The sequence below is a fragment of the Papilio polytes genome, unplaced genomic scaffold (assembly GCF_000836215.1).
Source record: "Papilio polytes unplaced genomic scaffold, Ppol_1.0 DF823901.1, whole genome shotgun sequence".
NCBI lineage: Eukaryota > Metazoa > Arthropoda > Insecta > Lepidoptera > Papilionidae > Papilio > Papilio polytes.
The window spans coordinates 1,372,254-1,394,284 of record NW_013525303.1 but is presented as its reverse complement, the minus strand read 5'-3'; the positions used below and the strand labels follow the sequence as shown (position 1 = coordinate 1,394,284).

Sequence of the window (22,031 nt, the reverse complement as noted above, 5' to 3'; positions counted from 1 at the left end):
GTCGGAACACCGCCAGATTCCCCGACTGTACTTTCCAAATTGATTTTGTAGCCGGTGCAAAAACATTTCAAGCTTACAAACACTACAAACTACACTATTACTAATTATTAAACCTTATTTAATAAATAACAATGTATTCAGCTTATTTAATATGACATCAAACACGCATTGTTAATTTTGTACTTTATTATTTAATAATTATTAATAAACTTCTGGATGGAAACTATTGCTTAGGATTTTTTATACCAGATATTATCTATTTATTGCATTGTTTCGCGTCTAATTTTAATAATCTAAAAGTATTTATTGAAAAAAAAAACATCTACATAAAAAAGATTTGAAAAAATTGCCAATATTTTACATTATTTTTTTTTTCTTAATAAAAGAAATAGTAAAAAATTAAAATACTCTAAAAGAAATACTTACACTATTATTAAAATTAAATGCAATACAATTTTGTGTAAATGTTGTAAAATAAGTCTTAATTATTGCTAGTTTTGTTTCATTTTGATATGAAATTATTATTAATTTTACAATATATTATTAATTTATACTAATCGCCAACACTAATAGATAATGAAGAAACGAGAGAGATGTATCAAAAGTATAGCGCGCTCGCTCGCACATATAGCTCTTGAAAGAATAAATAGTGATGTGCACATCACATTATCGACATATCGATGTTTTTTTACTGATTTATTAAATTTCAGAATTTTTGAATCAATTGTAAAATAGGTAATAAATCTATTTTATTAATATTTGGCGATTAGTGCAAAATACGAACATTCGATTTACAGATAATGTAGAAGTTAAAACTACAATTTACAGTATTTATTTTGATCTAAACATTTGAAGAAATATAGATTTGTATTAGATAACAATATTAGAATCATTTTGGAAGACGAAAGAAACATCTTTAAGAATTTATGAATTATTTTATAGTTAAGATAAAAACTGGAATGTAGTAAGATTGAATTTCTATTAAAAATAATTAGAAAAATAATTTTATTGACGTTTTTAAGAGTATTTTGACAGTGGAAATACAATGTTTTCACTATATCTGATTGCTTATTTTCAAAGGAGTTGTTTCTAGATTGTTGAATTGCCAAAGAAAGTTTTAAAACGCTAATATAAGAAAGAATTATTTACTAAATTTTGATTTGTTTACCATACAAGAGTAACTTATAGTATTAATATTTTTTTTTTAAATGAAAATTTATATATTTAATATTAAAAGATTCAATAAAATTAAAATATTAATATAAATAAATATAATACTGTTATAAATAAATTTAAAAATAATACTTTTTGAGTATAAGTTGAAAATAAAACTTAACGTTACGTAGTATTTCTTTTTAATTTATTTATTATAATTATTTATGTATTTATAGTTTATTATTAACTAATAGGGCATTGATAATTTAGGCCGTTTTACGCAAAACTAAAAGTCCAACCGAAAGTTACGGGAAACACTTTCGCCCGCGACTCCGTCCGCGTGAAATTAAAAAAAACAAAAGTAAGTAGCCTTTGTGTTCTTCCAGACTGTCTTCTACATCTGTACCAAATTTCATCGAAATCCATTCAGCTGTTTAGGCTACAAACTCTAACAAACATCCATCCATCTAAACTTTCTCATTTATAATATTAGTATGAAGTCTTAGACCACACATTGGTGTTATTTTTAAATAAACTTTGATTTTGCGAATATCGTATTTTATAAATTATTATTTTAAGCATCGCCTAAGTTATCGCTAAATTTAGCTGATGTTTTAGAAATGTTTAGTATATTACCTTTAAAAATGTTGTTAAAACGTCAATTTTAAATAATTATTGTTTTAATCAATTCATATGAGGTTTTTTTTAATCGACTTTCAAAAACAAGTTTCTTATTTCTTTATTTTTTAACAAATTATCGATACTCATTTTCTATCGAACATCACTACTTGTAAACACTTACGTATAAGTGAACTCTTATTACCTAGTACTTAAGGTTCAATTTCTAACGCTAGTAATATCACGTGGTAATTATTGTGAGACTTATGCGGTGGTGATAAAGTTCAAAATTACGAAAATTACGCTACATTCGAGACTAAATTATTACTTAAAAATCAATAAATATAATAAAACTAATTGTTTAAACGACTTCAAGAAATATACTTGAATTTTGCATTCATTTAGAATTTCTAGGTTTGTTCATACAATTTAATGAATTAATTTCTTATATCAAAATAAAAATAAAACGGAATTGAGTATTCTAAATTTTCTTATAGAATGTACTAGAATTATCACTTAGTATTCAAAATTCAACCGTATTCCGAATAAATAGGAAACAAATTCGCATTACTTTATAAAATCAACATTAGCTTAATAAAAAACAATTGCAATTCACTAAATTGCTTCACCAAATTTTTTTACGCGTGACATTTAAAATTATAACCTATAACTATAGCAATAAGGTTCAATATATTATACATTCAAAGCCAAAGATTAAATTATCTGTGAAATTCATTTTCATTCAAAAATAAACATTAACTCAATTGCATTAAGATTCAAAATGCTACTTTAGTACACAAATAAATCAATTTGATCGTGGTGCGTATCAATCGAATGTCTACCTTACCGCTACGTAATGAAGGTTCAATATCTAGTGTCGGGCGTGTGGGGCGTGTGGGGCGCGTGGGGCACGTGCGGGGAGTGCGGCGAGCGCGGCGAGCGCGGGGAGCGCACGGCGACGCCGGCCAGCCGCTCGCACACCGCCTCCAGTTGTGCGTCCAACATTAACGACGCTATTTGATCGTCCGTTAACATTTCCACACTGAAATTTAAATAATACATAAATATATATGTGTAATTTAAAAAAATGTAAAATATAGCCTTTGTTACTCAGTGATAACAGCATAACATATAAGGAGGTTGTTGTTTTGTTTTTAATTTATTTATTTCGATGTTTACATTTCGTGGAAAGAAAAAAGATGACGAGTAAAAGATGTATTTTCGAAGAGTTTGTTTATATGATAAAAAGAAGTGAGATATCAAGTCACGAGTCACCCCTGCATGTATGTGGGATGATTTAGTTGTTTTTTTTTTAAGTTTTATTTTATATTAGTCTTATATGTCAGATGTCAATTCGAAAAGGAAGTATAAAGAAAAAACGTCTGTGATTATTGGAAATTAAAATAAAAAATTATGTTATATACACTTATTCCAGTTATATGCAACGATCCCACAGTATGTAATCATACCTGGGCAGACTGTCCGTGTCGGAATGTCTATCGGATGAGGCGGAGGACGCGGTTGGCGAGCGGCGGCGCGGCGTGCGCGGCGCTGACCCCGACCCGCGCCGCTCCCCGAACAACGATAGACCTGGATGTTTTTTATGATGATAAATGAACAACCGGTTATTAGAATTCGCTAATTTAGCGAAACGCGGAATAGGCATCCACACTTATATATGTGTTGCCTAATCAAGAGGGGACACATAGAAAGAAGGAGTTCCTAGTAAGCAAAAAATTCCAAACTTATTTCTAAAATTTCTTATGTCGAAAACAAAACCATATTATATTGTAATTTCTTTTTAAATCGAATTTCGGAATTACTAAAATGGCAACATTCAGTTGCCGCTCACTGATTGGTCAAAATATGACGCTTTTAAATTTCATTGTTTAGGTTATAGTGATGGGACTCGAGTAATTTTTTTTCACTCGAGTCACTCGGTGCTGGTAACTTATTCAATCGAATACCACTCGAGTGCAGATAAGATTTAAGTGATTTTTATTGGCTCGAGTCGATCGAAATATAAAATTGGAGTAACCAGAATTTTAAAAATTATTTTTCTCGGTAACTTAACCACTGGAATTGCACGAGCCACTCGTCTTTAGAGTCAACTCGAGTCACTCGAAACTCGAGTTGTCAAAAATTTCACTCGAATCCGAGTAATACAAAAATTACTCGAGTCACTCGAGTGAAAAGTATCTCGTGTCGCTTCACTATTAGGTCACAAAATTGCCAACTGCCATGATCCTTGTAGATCTATATGTCCTTTTTCAAATTCACTATAATTTTACACTAAAATCTAAAAAAAATGAAAAAGGTAGAAAAAAATTACTTTAAAGTATAAGAATTTATGCTATATTTCGTCTAATAAGTAAATTGAATCGCAAACTATTCATGTATTCATGTATTTTAAAGTTTTAGATTCCCTACTTGCACTATAACAGAACATACCTTGAAACATTTCCTTGACTCTTTCCCCTGTATCATGAAGTAAAGCGTCCAAACTCTGTCGTCGTGCATTCTGCAGCTCAGCTCTCAGTTCATTCCTCAGTTCGTTCCTTAGTGTTCGTTCAGCGCGGATTATACGTCTCGGAGACGCGGCTGATACTTTAGACTCTAAAGGACTGGGCGGCGATGGAGTCTTTTCGGGAGTAGACCGCGGACGGAGAGAACATTTCTCGAAGCTTATCTAAAGAATTACAGATATTGATGGTTTATTGGTTTTTGAAATAGTTTTTTCAAGTTGATTTAATAAAAAAATCCAATAAAATACGTAGCAAGTGTAGTTCATGTTAAGAGAACTTTAAGAGCCTTTCCCACTAAATTGTAAATTGTCTGATAACAATCCAACATGTATAATGTGATGGAAATATCAGATTTTGTTACCTTATCTGACAGTTACGCTATTTTTAAGCTATCTGAGCCTCTATCAGCCAGTGTTGGGACAAGGGAGTAATTTAAAAAATAATACAGTTTATTTTACGATGAAAGTATCTAAAAATGTTAACACAAACCAAATTCTTTTAATTCATAATTATATAAAAAATGAAATTGTTATTGGATGTAGTTACTAGCTGTCGCCCGTGACTCCGTTCGCGCGAAATTAAAAATCTTTATTAAAAGACTGTATTCTTCAATATTACTGTGCCAATTTTATTTTACAGGACAATCAAAATATAAAATACAAATACAGTTAAGTTTAAAAAAAATCTTACTGATATTATAAACTAGTTTTAAAAATTCCTTCACTATTCGAAAGGTAATTTATCTGCGCGTAACATATTTTAATATCACACGGACGAGGTCATCAACAGCTAGAAATAAGCTATTTTACTGACCTCCTCCGGGCTTGAATAATCGAGGTCTATCTCCGTCCATGTATCGGAGTCGTGCGGGCGCGGCCGCTGAGCGTCGGCCGCACGGCGCAACCATTCTCGTACACTCGCGTCAGTACTCGACGCGCAAAGCTCCTCCATCTCACTAGTGTTTTCACTATTGGTATCCGTGAACGTTAGGCGCTCTATATCTGGTAATACCAAAGATTTTTTTTTATATACAAACGAGTCAGCGGCCACCTAAATCCACCAAAATGGAAAGCGACCGCTGCCCATAAACATCCGCAATTGCAGCGTTGCCTACCCTTAATTGACGGAGACATTTCCCCTTCCCTTCCCTTTCTCCTCCACCCTCAAATCCACTTTTCCTTCCCATCCTTTCCTTTTAAGAAATGGATGGCAAGGGAAAGGGACTAAAATTAGGCCTCCGGCACCACACTCATCACACTGTACGCGGAATTGCTTCCACTTCACGCCTGTTTTCTGTATGGTCGTGGTATTACACCGGGCGATCCGGCCCTGCAGTGCGAAGACGTTAAAGCGGGCTCTACTACTGTTAAAGTTACACATACTAATATACAGGATGATTTTTAAAAGCAACAAGATGAAGTCCCGTGTTGCCAATTGGGAAAAAATCCCAGATATCAAGCAACAGTTTAGAGCAGAGGGTACTGGTTCCACTGGAGATCCCGGGATCCTCAAATCGCACTTAAGGACGGCCACCAAGGGGTTTTTTAATGAATAGAAATCTCACATAACCCTGTCTTTTATAAAAAAAAGACAGGGTTCTTTCGAAGATTTCCCCCCCCCCTCCCCTTCGATAACAAAAAAATGGACGTTATGGAGCAAATTTTAATCTATTATATTCTTTGAGCTTAAACGGTAGTTATTAAAGTTTTCTAACTAATGAAGCCCTTGATCCGTCCATTAAGAATCATCCTGTATAGTTAACATATGACGCTATCTATCGATGGAATCAAAACCACATATCAATATATTGTATTTAAATTAATTGTTGTAAGTGTTATTAAATAACATTGAAATGGGTTATATTTTATTTACTAAGTTTCTTTTGTTTATTTGATAATAAAACGTTACTGGATTGTCCGCCTTTTTATAAAAACCTACGTCGTAGTTTTTTTAAATACCACCGAAAACAGACACTACAGGAAAATCACATTAAGCAATACCAGCTATCAAGTAGCCATAATCTGAACTAATAAGATTGAATGTGGATTTCTCTTATTCCCTTAATCTTTGACACTTTTTGAAACGGACAAATTTTCTATTTTCTAGCTATTTAAATAATTATAATATTACCATTCCTCGTAGACTGTCGCCTTGACCGATGTCGATGTATTTCATCGGATATTCTTTCAAGATTTCTTAACGCTGAAGAATATTGCTGTTTCGCTTCCGCAACTTGCTCCTCTAACGTTTGGATGCGAGCCTTTTGCGCCTCGAGAGCTGCGTTAATTCGCGCCTTCTCTTCAAAGTACGGTCTGAAAATAAAATACCCTGCTCGAAGGACCAGACAATAATTCACAGATTTTTACAACTTTAAGCATGAATTTAACTTTAATAGTGTAGTTATACCTTGGATACTTAAAATTGATACATTTTTACATGTACTTAGCTTAAATTTAATAATATAATATGTTACCTTTACATACAAATCAAAAAACTACTATAGATAGAAAGAAAAATTACAGAAAATAAGCTCAAATATTAAGTTAAATCAATAATCAAGGGCCTGTCCCACCAAATTGCACATTGTCTGATTATAATCCACCGTGTAAAATATATGATTGAAATATCGGATTTTGTTACCTGATAGTGACCTTATCTGACAGTGACGTCATTTTTAAGCTATCTGAGCCTATCAGCCAGTGGTGGGAAAGGCCCTGTATGTTCAAATTAATGAGTACATGCAACATCTACAAGCATAGACTATTTTTAGTATAAAGAAAGCATGCAGATATAAAAAGAAATAAAAAATATACCAAACGTGAGCATTGCATGGCGGCGACGTCGTTGCCTGTGGAAGAAAAACCATTCTGTGCATACTAAAACTATAAGCTTAGGTAATTGTGCAAGCTAATGTACAAAAGATACTCTTTGTTAGTTCTAAAGCAGGCACTTAGAAAGTTAGCTTTACAATTTGGTAGAAAATCCTATTTTAATTCATGGCAACACCTTTAAAAGTGCATGTCGGCGATTAATAGCATCCATTAACTATTTTCAGGCATTTGTTTTAGAATTTTATTATGATGTAGTCAAAATATGTTTTTTAACTAACTTCGTAAGCGCGGAATTAAGAAAATAGTAAATAGTTAATAGTTCTAGTTAAATAGTTCTAGAAATGTTCTACATCTGTGTCCTATTTCATCGAGATCCATTCAGCAGTTTAGGCTATAAACTCTAACAAACATCCATCCATCCAAACTTTCGCATTTATTATATTAGTAAGATTGAGAGGTCAAAAATAGCTTCACCCTTCTATAATAATTGACTTGAGTCCCTCTAGGAATATCGGAATTAAATTTAAAGATAATGCGCGGTTTACACTTATCCAGTACAGTTGGACAGTTGTGACATTCATAGATTGTATAGATTCAATGTTCATCGTCCACACTATACCAGTTTGTCAGACCAACTGTACTGGCCTAGTGTAAACCAGGCTTAATACCTGGATTTGGCTATATGTCGCTTTAATCCGTTTTGCAGTTGCTGCACCAAAGTGGCAGCGGCGCGGTGTGCCGCAGCCTTAGTGCGCTGTGTCACCGTGGCCGCCGCCCGGTCTGCCTCAGCCTTAAAATTTGTTTATAACTCTAATGGTTGCTTTAATATATTTCATACTATTTTCTTCATTAAATACATATCTTTTTAATTATTTAAAAGATAATTTTATAGAAAAAAAAATAGAAAAATCAGAATTAAACTGTTAGACAGTAAAAATTCCGTTAGTATTTTTAAGAAATTTTACAAAAAAGGCTTTAGAGAATAATTCTTACGTAGTGCCCGCTTTAACATCTTAGCACGAATGGGCCGGCACGCCCCAGGTAATACCACGACCACACAGAAGACAGGCGTGAAGTGGAAGTAATTCCGTGTTTCGTCTGATGAGTGTGGTGCCGGAGGCCTAATTTAAATTCCTTTCTGTGTACCACCCTTTTCTTATAAGGAGAGGATGGAAAGAGGAAGTGGATATGACGGTGGAGGAGATGCATAGGAAGGGGAAATATTCTTTTTATGTGCGTCTCCTCCTCCGTCGTATTAGGGTAGGCAACACATCTGCAATTGCGGATGCCTATGAGCGGCGGTCGCTTCGCCATTTAGTCGGATTCAGGTGGCCGCTTGCTCGTTTGCCACCTTATGTTATAAAAAAAATCGTTTTGAAAGGATTTAATTTTATTACCGCTGTAAATTGAATTTCTGAGTAAAACTTTTTTGGTCCTTCAAGCAAGATTTTATACTAACATCGAGAAGTATACATATTCAAATACATATTTATTACATTTCTTTTAGTATTATACTTTGTTCCTTTCACATACCTGGTTAACTCTATGTGTAGCATGGTTGAGCATTTCCTGCCATGCTGGGTCCAGGGTAAGTCCACCTTCTGAGCCCTCCGCAAGTCTAGCAAGTCCTTGTTCCGCAAGGTAAACCATCTCTCTTGCAGCCGCGTGCGCACTATTAGCCTTGTCATATGCCATTGTTGCTGTTTGTAACTCTTGAGACGTCTACAAATTAAAAAAAAAAACAAGAGCCTTAAAATTCTCTTTGGTATTTAGTTTTATTTGTGACTAGCTGTTGCTCGCGGCTTCGCCTGCGTGAAATAAGAAAATATAGCCTATGATATTTATAGATAAATTATCTTTCTAAAGGTGAAGTAATTTTTAAAATCGGCCCAGTAGTTTTTGACTTATTTCAACACATAAAAACTACAAATCTTTATTTTTTATAATTTTAGTATAGATAGGTTTTGTAATGTTTTTGAATCCACCCATGGAAATCAAAACTTAATAATTACCCTATGTGTTCTTTGAGACCATTTTCTACATCTGTGACAAATTACAACAAAATATGCTAAGGCATTCTGGAGATAACTTGTAAAAAACTTCCATCCATCTATCTTAACTTTTCAATGTAAAATATCAGTAAAAGACGTAGGAAATAAAAAAAAAAACTTAGATGCAAAAAGTTAAACATGTAAATTCCTGCAAATATCAATATGTGGGATTTCTACTTGTTTTTGATTGTTAAAATATTCAATGCCACTATGATTTTCACATATCATTGTTAACTGGCTAGGTGATTCAGAGGCACTAATTACAATTACTCCATTTCAACAGAGTATAGCCCATTTCACTAATTTTGGGGGCTCAAGGTCAAAAGGATGCAGTACCATTCCCTTGCCTTAAGTTACATTTATAATTGTGATCTATGCATTCTGAGCCAGCAAGATAATTGAATACCTCAATACTCATGTTACTTTAACTCCTATAATACTTACAATATTTGCTCTAAATCTGGCTTCATAGTAAGGCCTTGCTTTATGCACGCTGGTGCCGAGTTTCTTTGTCAACTGCTGAATACGTAAATGTCCTTCTGCAAGGAGACGACGGAATGCTAGTCTTGCCTCATCCAACTCAACTTCTAAACGGTTTATCTCATCTGTGGCTGTGTTTAAGCGTTCAAGTTCTATCTGGAAATTAAATTTCAATTTATTTTAACATGGAAATATATGAAAATGCTACTTATAATAATTCAATAGGATTCTTACTAGTTTTTATTATAATGTAAGTCATCTTCTTTTGATATTTTCAGTAATACACTACAATACTTATTTTTGTCTTCACTTGCATAAAAATATAGGATTTTCGATTAAAAAATTAATTTAACAATTCTTACATAACAAGTTATTTTATTTTATAGTATGTTAATAATTACTTTTTTGTTTTAACAAAAAAACGGTACGTTACATGTGATTAAATTAAAAGAAAATTAATTATAGGATATTGAATATTTATATTTACATTTACGGTTTTTAAAATAAGAAACTTTGTAGACTCTCCCGTAATTAGTTGAAAACTTAAATAAAAAAACTTTACTATTTTTTTGACCTTTTCAGATATGCCCTTGAAACTATCGATCAAATTTACCTGCACTCGAGGATCTAAGGCTTCAGAGCATTCGGCACCGCTATCGTTCATTGTTACATCAATTTAGGAGCATCTTATCAGAAGTTTAAACATTGAAAATAGATCTTTTCATACATCATATTGCATCAGATATATTAAACATCACAAAGCCATCGCTAAACAGCGAATTTCGGCAATTAATTTAGCAAAATTCGAGCTATCCGCACCACCCGTTCGATATCTTCTGTTTATTGTATTAATTTATTATCTGTGATAATGACAGACATCAGCGGAAACGTCATTTCGAGAAAACTGTACAGATAAATAAGATTTTTTGTTAGTTAATTTTTTTAACTATTGTTAATAATTTAACACAATATTTTTTTGAGCTAGGTACCCTCATTTAATTAAATACGAAATTGTTTTAAATTGATCGGGAAAAAAGTACCGTTAAACTTCCGTATTTGACAAATATGTTTGACAACGTCAAACTATGACTGACATTTAACATATTTGTACACTCGGCTGTGCATCTGCGTTGTACTTTCTATTACATTTAGTGAATAAAAACAATAATCATGGTATTTAAATCTACTAAGTACAATTGTGTTTGTGTATTATTATTGTAATATACAATTAACATATTTTCGCAGGCAACCGAAGTAGAAGAAACGATCAAAAGGATTCAAGCTCATAAAGGTGTAATGGGAGTAATCATTGTGAATCACGAAGGTTTGATCAATTTTGTTTAAAACCATGGCAACTGTGATAAATGTATTGAGGCCACCTGGATTATTGAATACTTATAATCAATAACCATAGTTATGAATGTTATACTTCAATATGGATTAAAAATCTTGTAAGAAAGCAAATGTCAAGAAAACTACAATAGGGGAACGTACTGTATTTACGTATATTTTATTCAAACGATGATTTTATTCAATTACATTTTACTTTTCAGGCATACCCATTAAAAGTTCTCTGGACAATGCTACGTCAGTGTTATATTCTGGTTTAATTGGTCAATTAACGGAGAAAGCCAAGAATGTTGTACGAGAAATGGTAATGAGATTTATTTAGTATTTGTTACTTGTCTTTTTCTATGTAGATTTAAAAAAAAATTGAAATACAAAAAGTAAACTTATTTATAAATGCAAAAGTTTAGATGGATGGATGTTTGTTAGAATTTGTAGCCTCAACGGCTGAACGGATTTCGATGATTGGCGTAGAAACACATAGGCTATTCACTTTAGTTTTTTTTTATTCCATGTGGATGGAGTCATGGGCGAATGTTAGTGATATAATATACTTCTAATTATTTTTTTATTTTTAAACTATGTAATTGTTTGCAGGATTCAACAAATGAATTAACATTCTTCCGAGTAAGAAGCAGGCGGCACGAGATTTTGATTGCTCCTGATCGTGAATTTATCTTAATTGTAATACAGAATACAGCAGACTAGTCATGTACCGGAATTGGTTCAGCTCTTATTTCCCTGCACACAATGTTACACAAACATAATAAGCTTCTCAATGATGATAAGGCTTAAATTGCTTTATTACCTGAAATTAGACACTAAACTTTTAACACTTGCAACTCAGAGGAATAGCATAGATAATGAAATTTCATTTTATGCAACACTTACACCATTATGCTTCTTTTAGTAGAAAGTTATTGTCAAGCTGGTAACACTATCTAATAAGAATAAACTATGTGAAACAATAAGGTAAATTAAATATAAACAGTTACGTTTTATATGCATTTTATGCTATTGGAAAAGCTTCACATATGTAATCAATAAATTGCGTATTTCATTTAGGTTATACATATTCTAAAAATTGTATGATTCGATATATATTTATGTTTATTTGTAAGAGGACTAAAGTAGGCTTTTAAATGTTACTGTGTAAGAAAAAGGTATTATATGTAAAACAGATAAGAAATGTGTTTTTTGTATCTTTTTGAGTTACTATAGCAAACTTTCTTGACACTTCATAATGTATCTTACATGTTGATTTCAAAATGTTTTTCTTCTTATATGTCATTAAAATTCAAACAGTTAAACAATTGCTTTTTTCTGTACATTTTGTCGTAAGCTATTGTAACACCATTATTTATTATAATTTAAATTTGATCTTGTTTTTTTCTTCAACTTCTACCTTATTACTAAAATCAAAAAGATAACTTTTTTTACATCTTATGGCTACGAAATACAATGTTTATTAGCCACTATACTGACTTATTAACCAAGTCAATATTAGAAATCGTTTTGCATGGGAAAAATACTGAATTAATAAATGATTGGTAGCTTTATTGGTTGGTAGTAGTTTTCAGTGTTTGAAAATTTGCCACAATTTGCCAATGGCAACCCTCAAAAGCTTGGTAGCGACATCTCCGGTTGTTATGTGGTTTAATATTTTGTCCTAATAATTTTAATAGCGCATGATTTAAGTCTATTTTGATATTTATTTCAAGATATAAACATGTCTGAAAAATACGATAAAAACGGGTACAATAGCAGTGATTTCAAACGTAATTCTAATCAAGATCCTAATGCTGAAAATCTTGGAGATCAAGATGGCGAAAACAACCCCGTTAATGAAAAAGCCGGTGAATATATGCGGGAATTGTTGAGTGAAAAGATTAAATTAAATAATGGGAAGTTTCCATTGTCGACGAGGCTTCTTGATCAAGGTAATTGTTATTGTTTATGACTAACGACATTTTAACTACATACATGGTTTTAATAAATTGTGCGATCTATTTGGTTCCCAAGTTGTATCACATGGATTTAGTTTAATAGAAAGTGGTTGACACTTCAAAATACATTATGGTTTTTGAAGGTGAGGTTTGAATTAAAAAAATACTTATAATTTTTTTAGAGGTGGTCAGAGTGCAAGCTAATGGTCGAGTGCCGCAGAACGACTCCAAATATGTTGATGTTTATAGAGACAAGGCGGTCAAAGTGACCGTTAAAGTGTTGGTACCAGTGAAAGATCATCCAAAGGTGAGTTAAGTAGAAATAGAGTAGACATTCCTTAATTTGGCAGGTCTGGGAAAAGAGTATACTTATGTCAAAAAAAAGCTCCTGTATATCATTATTTCTCCCTACTATTCCTTTAGTATGTTAAGAAATGTTCAATCTGCTTCAAGAAGACCTTGTTGCATATAAATGTTGTAGTTCCATTTGTAAATAATATGCATTTCCCTCGCAGTTCAACTTTGTGGGCAAGCTACTAGGGCCTAAAGGCAACACAATGAAACAACTGCAAGAGGAAACAATGTGCAAAATGGCTGTACTTGGCAGGGGCTCAGTAAGAGACAGGTAATTATACTGTACAACCATACACTAACTCTTAGCAATTAGTTAATCTCTAGGAGTACTCCTAAGTAGATTTATTTGCAAGTAAAGGACTGTAGGTACCATTAAATGGTCAAAATTAGATATTTCCCCTACAGTAATGATTCAACATCAATGATTTACCATATTTTAGACAGAAGGAAGAAGAGCTTCGTAACTCATTGGATCCTAAGTATGCACATTTGATGGATGAGCTCCATGTAGAGATATCTGCACTAGCACCGCCTGCAGAAGCTCATGCAAGGATTGCATATGCCCTAGCTGAGGTCAAGAAATATCTGATACCAGATTCAAATGATTTTATTCGACAGAATCAGATACGAGATATGACTGAAAGAGGTGAGTAATTTCTTACTACATTAGGTTATTTGTGTCCTTTCTAGAATATTTGATGATGGCAATATTTGTAATTTAGATAACTTGGATGCCATTGTTGTGTTATGTTTTATTGTACACTAGTTTTAGCCTGCAACTTCGTCTTCACAGAATTTAAATAAAAACTGATAATAAATGGAGTGTCATCTGGGGATAGTTTAGCTTTCGAATAGTGAATTTTTCTAATTGGTTTATTCAATACAAAAAATCAAATCTTTCCAGATATTTGTACAGATTTTAGTCCACCTAATGGATTTGGCTCAGAGTAATATTTTTATAACAGCTGTATCTTATCTTACTTGTTTGTCGTACCTTTTCAGTCTATACTTAGGCTCCTAGTGTTTTTTTGATAATTTCTTCAAATCCAATTTAAATATCATAGGCTTTAGTTTTTGACACTTTCATATTTTTGTCACATTATTTTAATTTTATTTATAACACTTTAGTCATGCCATTTATATTAGAGTACAGCAAGTCATCTAATTTTTTTTGTTTTTATTTTGTGTATGTTCAATAAATCAACTTAAGAAATGCTGACCAACAAAATCTGCAACAACCAGATTTTCTAACTAAAGGTTTGTTGTAGATGTTGGACCCGGTATGGGTCCTGGCCCAGGGCCTGGTCCGGGACGTCGTGCCTTGCTAGAGGGGCCTGAAGTAAGGGCCAAGAATGTTATGTACAGTGCATGTACCGTAACAAAACGGTCCTTCTCCTACAGAGACCCAATTCTTAACCAATCTGAAGGTATGTCTGTTCATTTTGACAATTTTTTGGTAATTATTGTCACCATTTGTCCTAGTAGCTTTAACAAGCCCAATAAATTTTAAATAAACACAAATACAAATATTTTATTGGTAATAGTGAATTAACAGGTTAATGTTAATAAATATACAGATATTCTGAATGTAAACTGTAGATTGTAGCACAAAAAATCCTCGATTCTATAAAGTTTTCTGGATAAATCTTCAAAGTATGGAACTACAACTACCTTATAATTTACATTCAGCATTATTAGAATTATTTTATTTTTATTTCAGTTGTTTTTTTTTAATATCACTTTTTATAAGTTGATTGGAGACATGAGATGGGTCAAATCTTAAGGTGAAAAAGCTTAAGTGACTGACCTCTGGATAAGGTCATTGTAATAAATCACTGTATTTATATAATTATGAAGTATTTTATCATAAATTATCTTTATTTTTCTCACCTTTCTTCTATCTTTATTGAGTGTAATGTTTACTTATAAAAAACTGTTATTTTTTTATTTGTTTTTTTTTTTACACAATGGCATCCAAGTATTCTGTAGGTCGGTAACCTTTTTACTGCCTCGGATCATGATTAACCCAAATGATACATTATAAGTAATTTTTTTGACTGTTGGATTGAAATTAGTCTCTACAGTATCTGGCCACTGTATTAAATACTTTGTAAAATTATAAGATTTTGTCAAATAATCTAAAGATTTTTTACAACTTACTAGCTTTCGCCTGCAACTCCATCCGCGTGGAATAAAAAAAAACAAAAGTGAGTAGCCTGTGTTCTTCCAGTCTATGCCAAGTTTTACCGGGATCCATAGAGATGTTAAGGCTACAAACTTTAACATCCATTCATCCATCCATCCATACTTTCGCATTTATAATATTAGTAAGAGGTAAGATTAATGTTATTTATTTTTTTCTAGCTCCAGGCGGTCGTCCTCTGCCGAACCGCGGAGCGCCAGGCAAGACTAAAGTGCTGAGCATTCTAGATAGGGCTCGCACAGCTATGGAGACTTCGTACCCCTATGAGGATCCATATGCAGTAGCTGAACCTCCGGTTAGTAAAATAACTATTTATAATACATACAAGTGATTTAAATCATTTAACTATAATCTAGTAATAGTTTAAGGTGGCAAACGAGCAGTCACCTGAAACGACGAAGCGATCGCTGCGCACAGACATCCGCAATAACAGACGCGTTGCTTACCCTTAATAATTGATGGAGGGGACGCACATAAAGTGGATATTTCCTTACGTATGCGTCTCCTCTAGCGGCAAATCCAGTATTTTTCTATCCATTCCATACAAAGTGATGGGCAAGGAAGTTGACTATTATGCCTCTGGCACCACACTCATCAGACTATACGCGGAATAGCTTCTATTTAATGCTTTGTGTATTTGTCGTATTACAATGGGCTAGCTCTAAAATGCGAAGATGTTAAAGCGGGCTTTATCACTGCTAGTCATCATCACCAGCTCACTATACTTCACCAACAAGGGGCTCGGAGCCTACCCTAAGTTAGGATGACTAGGCCATAGTCAACCACGCTGACCAACTGCGGGTTGACTTCACACATATCATTGAATTTCTTTGCCGGTATGTGTAGGCATCACAATGCTTTCCTTCACCGTAAGAGCGTCGGGTAAAATATGTACATATTAAATTGTAAAAAATGAAGCTCACATTGGTACGCCGAGATTCGAACCCAAGACCTGAAGATTATAAGTCAAGTGCTTACCACTGAGCCACTAATGCTCATCAACCACTGACTAACTGTTAGTCAAAAAGTTTTTTCATTTTTTTTTCTATTTTTTTTCCATTTTTTTTGTTTTTTCCCACTAGGTGCGCGGTGTGCCTCGTGTGCCACATGAAGAGTTCTACTACGACCGTGGTCAGGACCGGTTCTACGAGGAGCCGTACTACAAGGAGGAGAGGGAGTAAAAGCCGGTGCGGGACGTGGGCACTCGGCGCGCGCCGCGCTACCCCCGCGCAGCGCCATACGCACGACCGACCAAGTAGATCGTATGTTTGATGATGTAGGCATCGCCAAGGTTAATTCCACACTGATATACGATAAAATCCCCGATTAAATTTATTTTTGACCGACTACCCAAAAGCAGGTACTCAATTCGTATGTTTTTTTATGTGTTACGGTATAACTCCGCCCCTGGACCGATTTACAAATTGTTTTTTTGTCTGAAAGGTAGTGTCCCACTTTTTGTTAAATGTTTGTAGTCAAAGATTGCGGCGTAGTTAAATAGTTTTACTATTATAAATGCGAAAATTTATATGTTAAAGTATTCCAAACGGCAGATCTCGGTATTTGGCATAGATGTAGAGCATAGTCTAGAAGAACATATAGGCTACTAAATTTTTTAATTTCGCGCGGAAGCTAGTAAGTTGTTGCCTGCGTCTACTTCTAATGTTTATGTGTATAGTGTCGAAAAAAGATTTAGAAATGGAATATAAAAGTTGTAGTGAGTGATATTCGAACTCTGTTTTCTCACTATTTTTAAAAATTGAATCCTCACGTAAATGTAGGTGTTTTGTGCTGATGCAACCAAACAGCACTCTTAGAAGGAATAGAATTCAATCGCTTCCGTCATAATCGCATCAGTACTTTAGGCTGTAGACTCTCACAATGGAATTTACATACAAACAAACATAATACGCGCGAAAAACCTACTTTGTCAGTCGGATAAAAAAAAACAACTCTTTTTAACAAAACTTGTCCTAACTTTATACCTTGGTTGTGTCTATAATTTTTTTTATTTTTATTTCGATGCTTATTTCTTAATTGAATGATAAGAATAATTTAATTTTAATTGCAGATAATTTGCTTTTTGAAAATTTTATTTCTTTTGTGTTTTTGTGCAAAAAAAGAATGAAAATATATAAACTCATTTCACAGGAGCGCAGGTAAGAAACACGAACACCACGCGAGCGGTGAGTAAGAAAACGAAGGACGCATAATAAAAAATCCAGTAAAAAAAGAAGCAAAAAAGAAGGCCTTAAAAATTGAAAAAAAAAATTGCTATAAAAAAAAATCACCGCGGACAGTGTTTAAATTTTTCTCTTATTAATACGAACAAGTATATTTTTCTTATAAAATAAAACTTTATGTTTTAAATATTTACAAAAAAGGAATTTTTACACATTATGTCCTCGGCTATTAAGTCGATATTTCGAAAAAAAAAACTTTTTTTTTTTAAATTTTCTAATGAAATTATTACAAATTCAAATCTTAGATTATAAAATTTATATGCTTAAGATAATGTTTTATAAAACGTTAAAGCACTCTTAAAATCAAAACTTATTACGAAAAAAAATAGTTTGTATTTTCTCGTTTAAACTATCAAAGTTTGTAGAATTTAATGTGTGACTAGATTTAAAATAATAAAAATCTTTTAAAACAGAAAACCGTGATTTTTAATTCAAAATAGCACCAGATGGAAGACAAAAGAAAGTTAAATTGCATGAAAAAAATATTTATTGGCCGATTTATAAAAAATCTTAAATACTGATTTAAAAAAATAATAAAAAAGATCGTGTAAACACAAAATTTAGAATTTTGTAAAAATACAGCAAGTAAATAATTTGTATTTTTGGTCAAGCTGATGAAATGATTACTGTTTTTTTTTGCAAAATACATTTTTAAACCTAAAAAATAAACAGGCAACAGGCCCTACCTAAAGGGTTATTTCGGATTTGCCTGACCTTAACTTAAAAATGTACAAAAATGTTTCTATATTTTATTTAAAAAAAAATAGTTGTAAAGTGTGAAAAAATGCAAATAATATTAGGACACTAAAATGCATTAAAACCGCAAGGACATATACAAACGTTAATTGTAATTAACTTTCGAAACAATTATATGTAATATGGAGTAATAGTTCGAGAATTTTTTGCTGGCATTTTGTGCCTTGCATTGCTTAAAAAACTAAAACAGCTGAAAAGTAAGATAAACGGTAAAAACACACAAAATACCTCCGCCGCAAAAAGAGCAAGAAACATAAGGTAAGTGTTTAAAATTGGCCCCTTTTCTGTTACCTTCCAAAATATCAGGGAAATTGACAAATGTGACAAAAAATCTTTTTGACCGACTTCCCAAAAGAAGGAGGTACTCAATTCGTCGATATATTTTTTGTTAAAATTTATTTAACCGTAATCTTTTTAAGAATAACGCCATCTCTGTTTGAAAAAAGGAAACAAAAGTCGAAAATTTATTTCATTCATATAATTTCACAGGTCATAAAAAAGCCCCCTGGGATAGAAAATCTTGACATGAGAGCCATAGAGGCCATCGTAAGCATAAATATGATAGTAAGTGACTATATGATTTTTTAACTTTTTAAATTTTTTTTAACAATTGTATTAAAACATTTTACTATTACATAGTACACAGGGTGATTCTTAACGGACGGATCAACGGTTTTGTGGAGTTAGAGGACTTAAATAGCTATTGTTTAACTTCACAAAACCATTGATTTGTCCGTTGAATCACCCTGTAATATTGAAAAAGGAGTAGACAGACATCTTAATTCAAATTAACTCTGACCTCTGAAGGAAGAGATTTCCCCTTCCTTGCTTCTTAATCGTCTTGTTATCTCTGTAATGAAATTTGTTTCTATTAGTTATTCCAGTAAGTTTACATGAAAACATATTTTGTTAGAGCGACCGCACACCTTTGACTAAACTATCGCACGATAGTTGTGCGATTGTCGATTGTTTCGCAGTCAACTGTTTTGTTGTACAACTAAAAATTAAGTGCAGTTCATAGCTCATATAATCAAAGCGAGACTAAACAGTTGTGCGATAGTTTAGTTTCAGGGCGCGCGCTCTTAAACTTTATATATAGAGAAGTCAAATAACCAATCTTACAGATTGTGTAAAGGAAGAAATATTTTCGTACAGTGGTAGTGTCCGCTTTAACACCTTAGCACTGCAGGGCCGGACGCCCGGTGTAATACCACGACCACACATAAGACAGGCGTGAAATGGAAGCAATTCCGTGTTTCGTCTGATGAGTGTGATGCCAGAGGCCTAATTTAAATCCCTTTCTCTTTACCACCCTTTTCTTATAAGGAGAGGATGGGAAAGGGAAGTGGATTTGACAGAGGAGGAGATACATAGGAAGGGGAAATATCCTCTTCATGTGCATCTCTTCCTGTCGGATAAGGTATGCAACGCATCTGCAATTGCGGATGTCTATGGGCAGCGGTCGCTTCGTCATTTTGGCGGATTCAGGTGGCCGCTTGCTCGTTTGCCACCTTTTGTTATTAAAAAAAAACATTAAATTAATTGTCTCCCTTTTTAACATGTTTTTAATTATTTTGTTATAAATGCGAAATTTAATTACAGATGACTCGTCCAGGAAACCAACGGAGAAGACGGAAACTAAGACAAACGAAGAAAAAAGGTCAGTATAATATACTCTTACTAATATTATAAAATATAAACTAGCTGTTCCCGTGCGGCTTCATTCACATGGAATTGTGAAAACTTTATTTTATTGTGTACCTTTGTCAAATTATCAATAGAAAACGCTTCCTTGATGTTGGCAGCAACATGGTCCCTTTCCCACATTAGGGTTTTTATCCAAAATATTTACCCCCTAAGTTTAATGGCGTGAAAATATATAGCCTAAAGCGTGACGTAAGTGTAGGGCTTTTTATTACAAAAAGAATTATTCAAAAATATGCTGTGATTGGTGACATGTTAGGCAACAAAGAAGTGTGTGTTTACGCTTTATTATATTAGCATAGATGTAAAAGTTTAGATGGATATTTGGTAGAGTTTGTAGCCTAAATAGCTGAACGGATCTCGATGAAATTGGGCATAGATGTAGAGGATAGTGACTAGTCACTTTTGTTTTTGTTTTTAACTCCACGCGGACAGAGTCGGGTGAAAGCTACTGCATATGTGAAAGTGAAGACGATTGTATTTCTCAAAGTATGTTATTGTTTACAGGTCGCCCCGATGTGAGGATAAACAAGATAAAAAAACTATGTCAAATAAATAAATAATAAATTGTTAATGTCATATTTTATTGTAGTTTTATTTTATACACTTGCCACAAAATATTTAAATACGCAAATACTAAAACACTCAAAAATGCCTCACATTTATCACAATATTAATCTAATAACGCATGTAACTGCGTAATACGGAGAAGCTTTAATTTTGGTTAGCGGAAATTGAGGTAGACGCTAGCGTCATATGTTACATGAATGTGTCGGCTCGCCCGGTGCAATTACACGACCTTACAAGACAAGCGTGAAGTGGAAGCAATTCCGCGTACAGTCAGATAAGTGTATGTGCTGGAGCCGTAATTTTTGTACATTTCCTTCCCTATCTGTTTTTTAAAAGGAGAGAATGGAGAAGACGCAGGAAAGGGAAATATCTTTTATGTGCTTCTCCGTCCATTTTTTTTATATAAAATAAGGTGACAAACGAGCAAGCGGCCACCTGAATCCGTCAAAATTGCGAAGCGACCGCTGCCCATAGACATCCGCAATTGCAGATGCGTTGCCTACCCTTATCCGAAGGAGGAGGAGACGCACATAAAGAAGATATTTCCCCTATGCATCTCCTCCGCCGTTAAATCCACTTCCTGTTCCCACCCTCTCCTTATAAGAAAATGGTGGTAAAGAGAAAGGGACTTAAATTAGGCCTCTGTCACCACACTCATCAGACTAAACACGGATTTGCTTCCATTTCGCGCCTGTCTTCTGTGTCTTCACAAATAAGGGTACACTTCTTCACAAATAGGATGTCTACGGGCAGTAGTCGTTTCGCTTTATCGTCGAATTCATGAAGCCACAAACTCGTTTATTATTAAATCATGTAAAAAGTTAAACTAGAGAAACAATCTTTGGCTAAAGAAATAAGTGTTTTTAACTTTGAGATTAACTTTGTTTTGAGATAAACGATACCTCTGATGCCAGAAGTTTAAGTTGTTTTAAGTAATTAGATACTTGGAGAGTGTTTTTGCTTCTTAAACGGATTAAAAACTTCGCAAGACAACTATAAATCTCTCCTTTGTCGTTTCAATAACAAATTGTTGGACGGTTTCGAGTTTTTTTAGTATAGCTTTAAACCACCGAACTTTATTTACACTTTTGATCACTTATAAAAAAATATAAGATAAAAAAGCAAGATTTCCGTTTTTGGGCAAACAAATTAGTCATTAATTAGGTAAACATTTTTAAAGCATAACCTAAAAAGTCAGCAAAAGTCGAATTAAAAGTAAAAATATTGTTAAAGAAATCATTAAGACCA

General features: G+C 33.2%; 3 protein-coding genes across 7 annotated transcripts; 2 read left to right on the top strand and 1 right to left on the bottom strand.

Annotated features, from left to right (window-relative positions):
- Window positions 1-2,018: 2,018 nt before the first annotated feature.
- Window positions 2,019-10,501, bottom strand: LOC106102917 (SH3 domain-binding protein 5 homolog). The gene is made up of 9 exons (XM_013282535.1): window positions 10,274-10,501; window positions 9,625-9,816; window positions 8,663-8,851; window positions 7,798-7,919; window positions 6,429-6,610; window positions 5,112-5,299; window positions 4,225-4,462; window positions 3,243-3,363; window positions 2,019-2,815 (listed from the first exon to the last, which is right to left on the bottom strand). Exons 1-9 carry the CDS (start codon window positions 10,322-10,324, stop codon window positions 2,638-2,640), a joined length of 1,461 nt encoding a protein of 486 aa, XP_013137989.1. The 5' UTR covers window positions 10,325-10,501; the 3' UTR covers window positions 2,019-2,637.
- A 237-nt stretch (window positions 10,502-10,738) lies between these two features.
- On the top strand, window positions 10,739-11,728 carry LOC106102853 (dynein light chain roadblock-type 2-like). The gene is made up of 4 exons (XM_013282448.1): window positions 10,739-10,833; window positions 10,906-10,984; window positions 11,214-11,314; window positions 11,605-11,728. Exons 1-4 carry the CDS (start codon window positions 10,831-10,833, stop codon window positions 11,713-11,715), a joined length of 294 nt encoding a protein of 97 aa, XP_013137902.1. The 5' UTR covers window positions 10,739-10,830; the 3' UTR covers window positions 11,716-11,728.
- An 879-nt stretch (window positions 11,729-12,607) lies between these two features.
- On the top strand, window positions 12,608-20,124 carry LOC106102893 (KH domain-containing, RNA-binding, signal transduction-associated protein 2-like). 5 transcript variants are annotated; one of them, XM_013282500.1, is made up of 10 exons: window positions 12,608-12,947; window positions 13,136-13,260; window positions 13,469-13,578; window positions 13,748-13,953; window positions 14,576-14,734; window positions 15,672-15,805; window positions 16,593-16,765; window positions 17,662-17,669; window positions 18,999-19,073; window positions 20,112-20,124. In XM_013282500.1, exons 1-7 carry the CDS (start codon window positions 12,737-12,739, stop codon window positions 16,689-16,691), a joined length of 1,044 nt encoding a protein of 347 aa, XP_013137954.1. In that variant the 5' UTR covers window positions 12,608-12,736; the 3' UTR covers window positions 16,692-16,765; window positions 17,662-17,669; window positions 18,999-19,073; window positions 20,112-20,124. The 5 variants fall into 5 exon arrangements, with proteins under 5 accessions (XP_013137954.1, XP_013137953.1, XP_013137955.1 ...); XM_013282499.1 differs by having other exon boundaries at window positions 16,593-16,772; XM_013282501.1 differs by lacking the exons at window positions 18,999-19,073; window positions 20,112-20,124 and having other exon boundaries at window positions 17,662-17,768.
- The last annotated feature ends 1,907 nt before the right edge of the window (window positions 20,125-22,031 follow it).

Excerpts from the sequence above, each read along its gene's own strand:
- LOC106102853 (XM_013282448.1), top strand. Across the intron at positions 10,985-11,213 it reads AATCATTGTGAATCACGAAG|GCATACCCATTAAAAGTTCT; the intron begins GTTTGATCAATT and ends TTTACTTTTCAG. Across the intron at positions 11,315-11,604 it reads AGAATGTTGTACGAGAAATG|GATTCAACAAATGAATTAAC; the intron begins GTAATGAGATTT and ends AATTGTTTGCAG.
- LOC106102893 (XM_013282500.1), top strand. The coding sequence starts at position 12,737 with ATGTCTGAAAAATACGATAAAAACGGGTACAATAGCAGTGATTTCAAA. Across the intron at positions 13,579-13,747 it reads AGGGGCTCAGTAAGAGACAG|ACAGAAGGAAGAAGAGCTTC; the intron begins GTAATTATACTG and ends ACCATATTTTAG. Across the intron at positions 13,954-14,575 it reads ACGAGATATGACTGAAAGAG|ATGTTGGACCCGGTATGGGT; the intron begins GTGAGTAATTTC and ends GGTTTGTTGTAG.
- LOC106102917 (XM_013282535.1), bottom strand. The coding sequence starts at position 10,324 with ATGAACGATAGCGGTGCCGAATGCTCTGAAGCCTTAGATCCTCGAGTG. Across the intron at positions 8,852-9,624 it reads CCAGATTTAGAGCAAATATT|ACGTCTCAAGAGTTACAAAC; the intron begins GTAAGTATTATA and ends TTTAATTTGTAG. Across the intron at positions 2,816-3,242 it reads GACACGGACAGTCTGCCCAG|TGTGGAAATGTTAACGGACG; the intron begins GTATGATTACAT and ends TTTAAATTTCAG.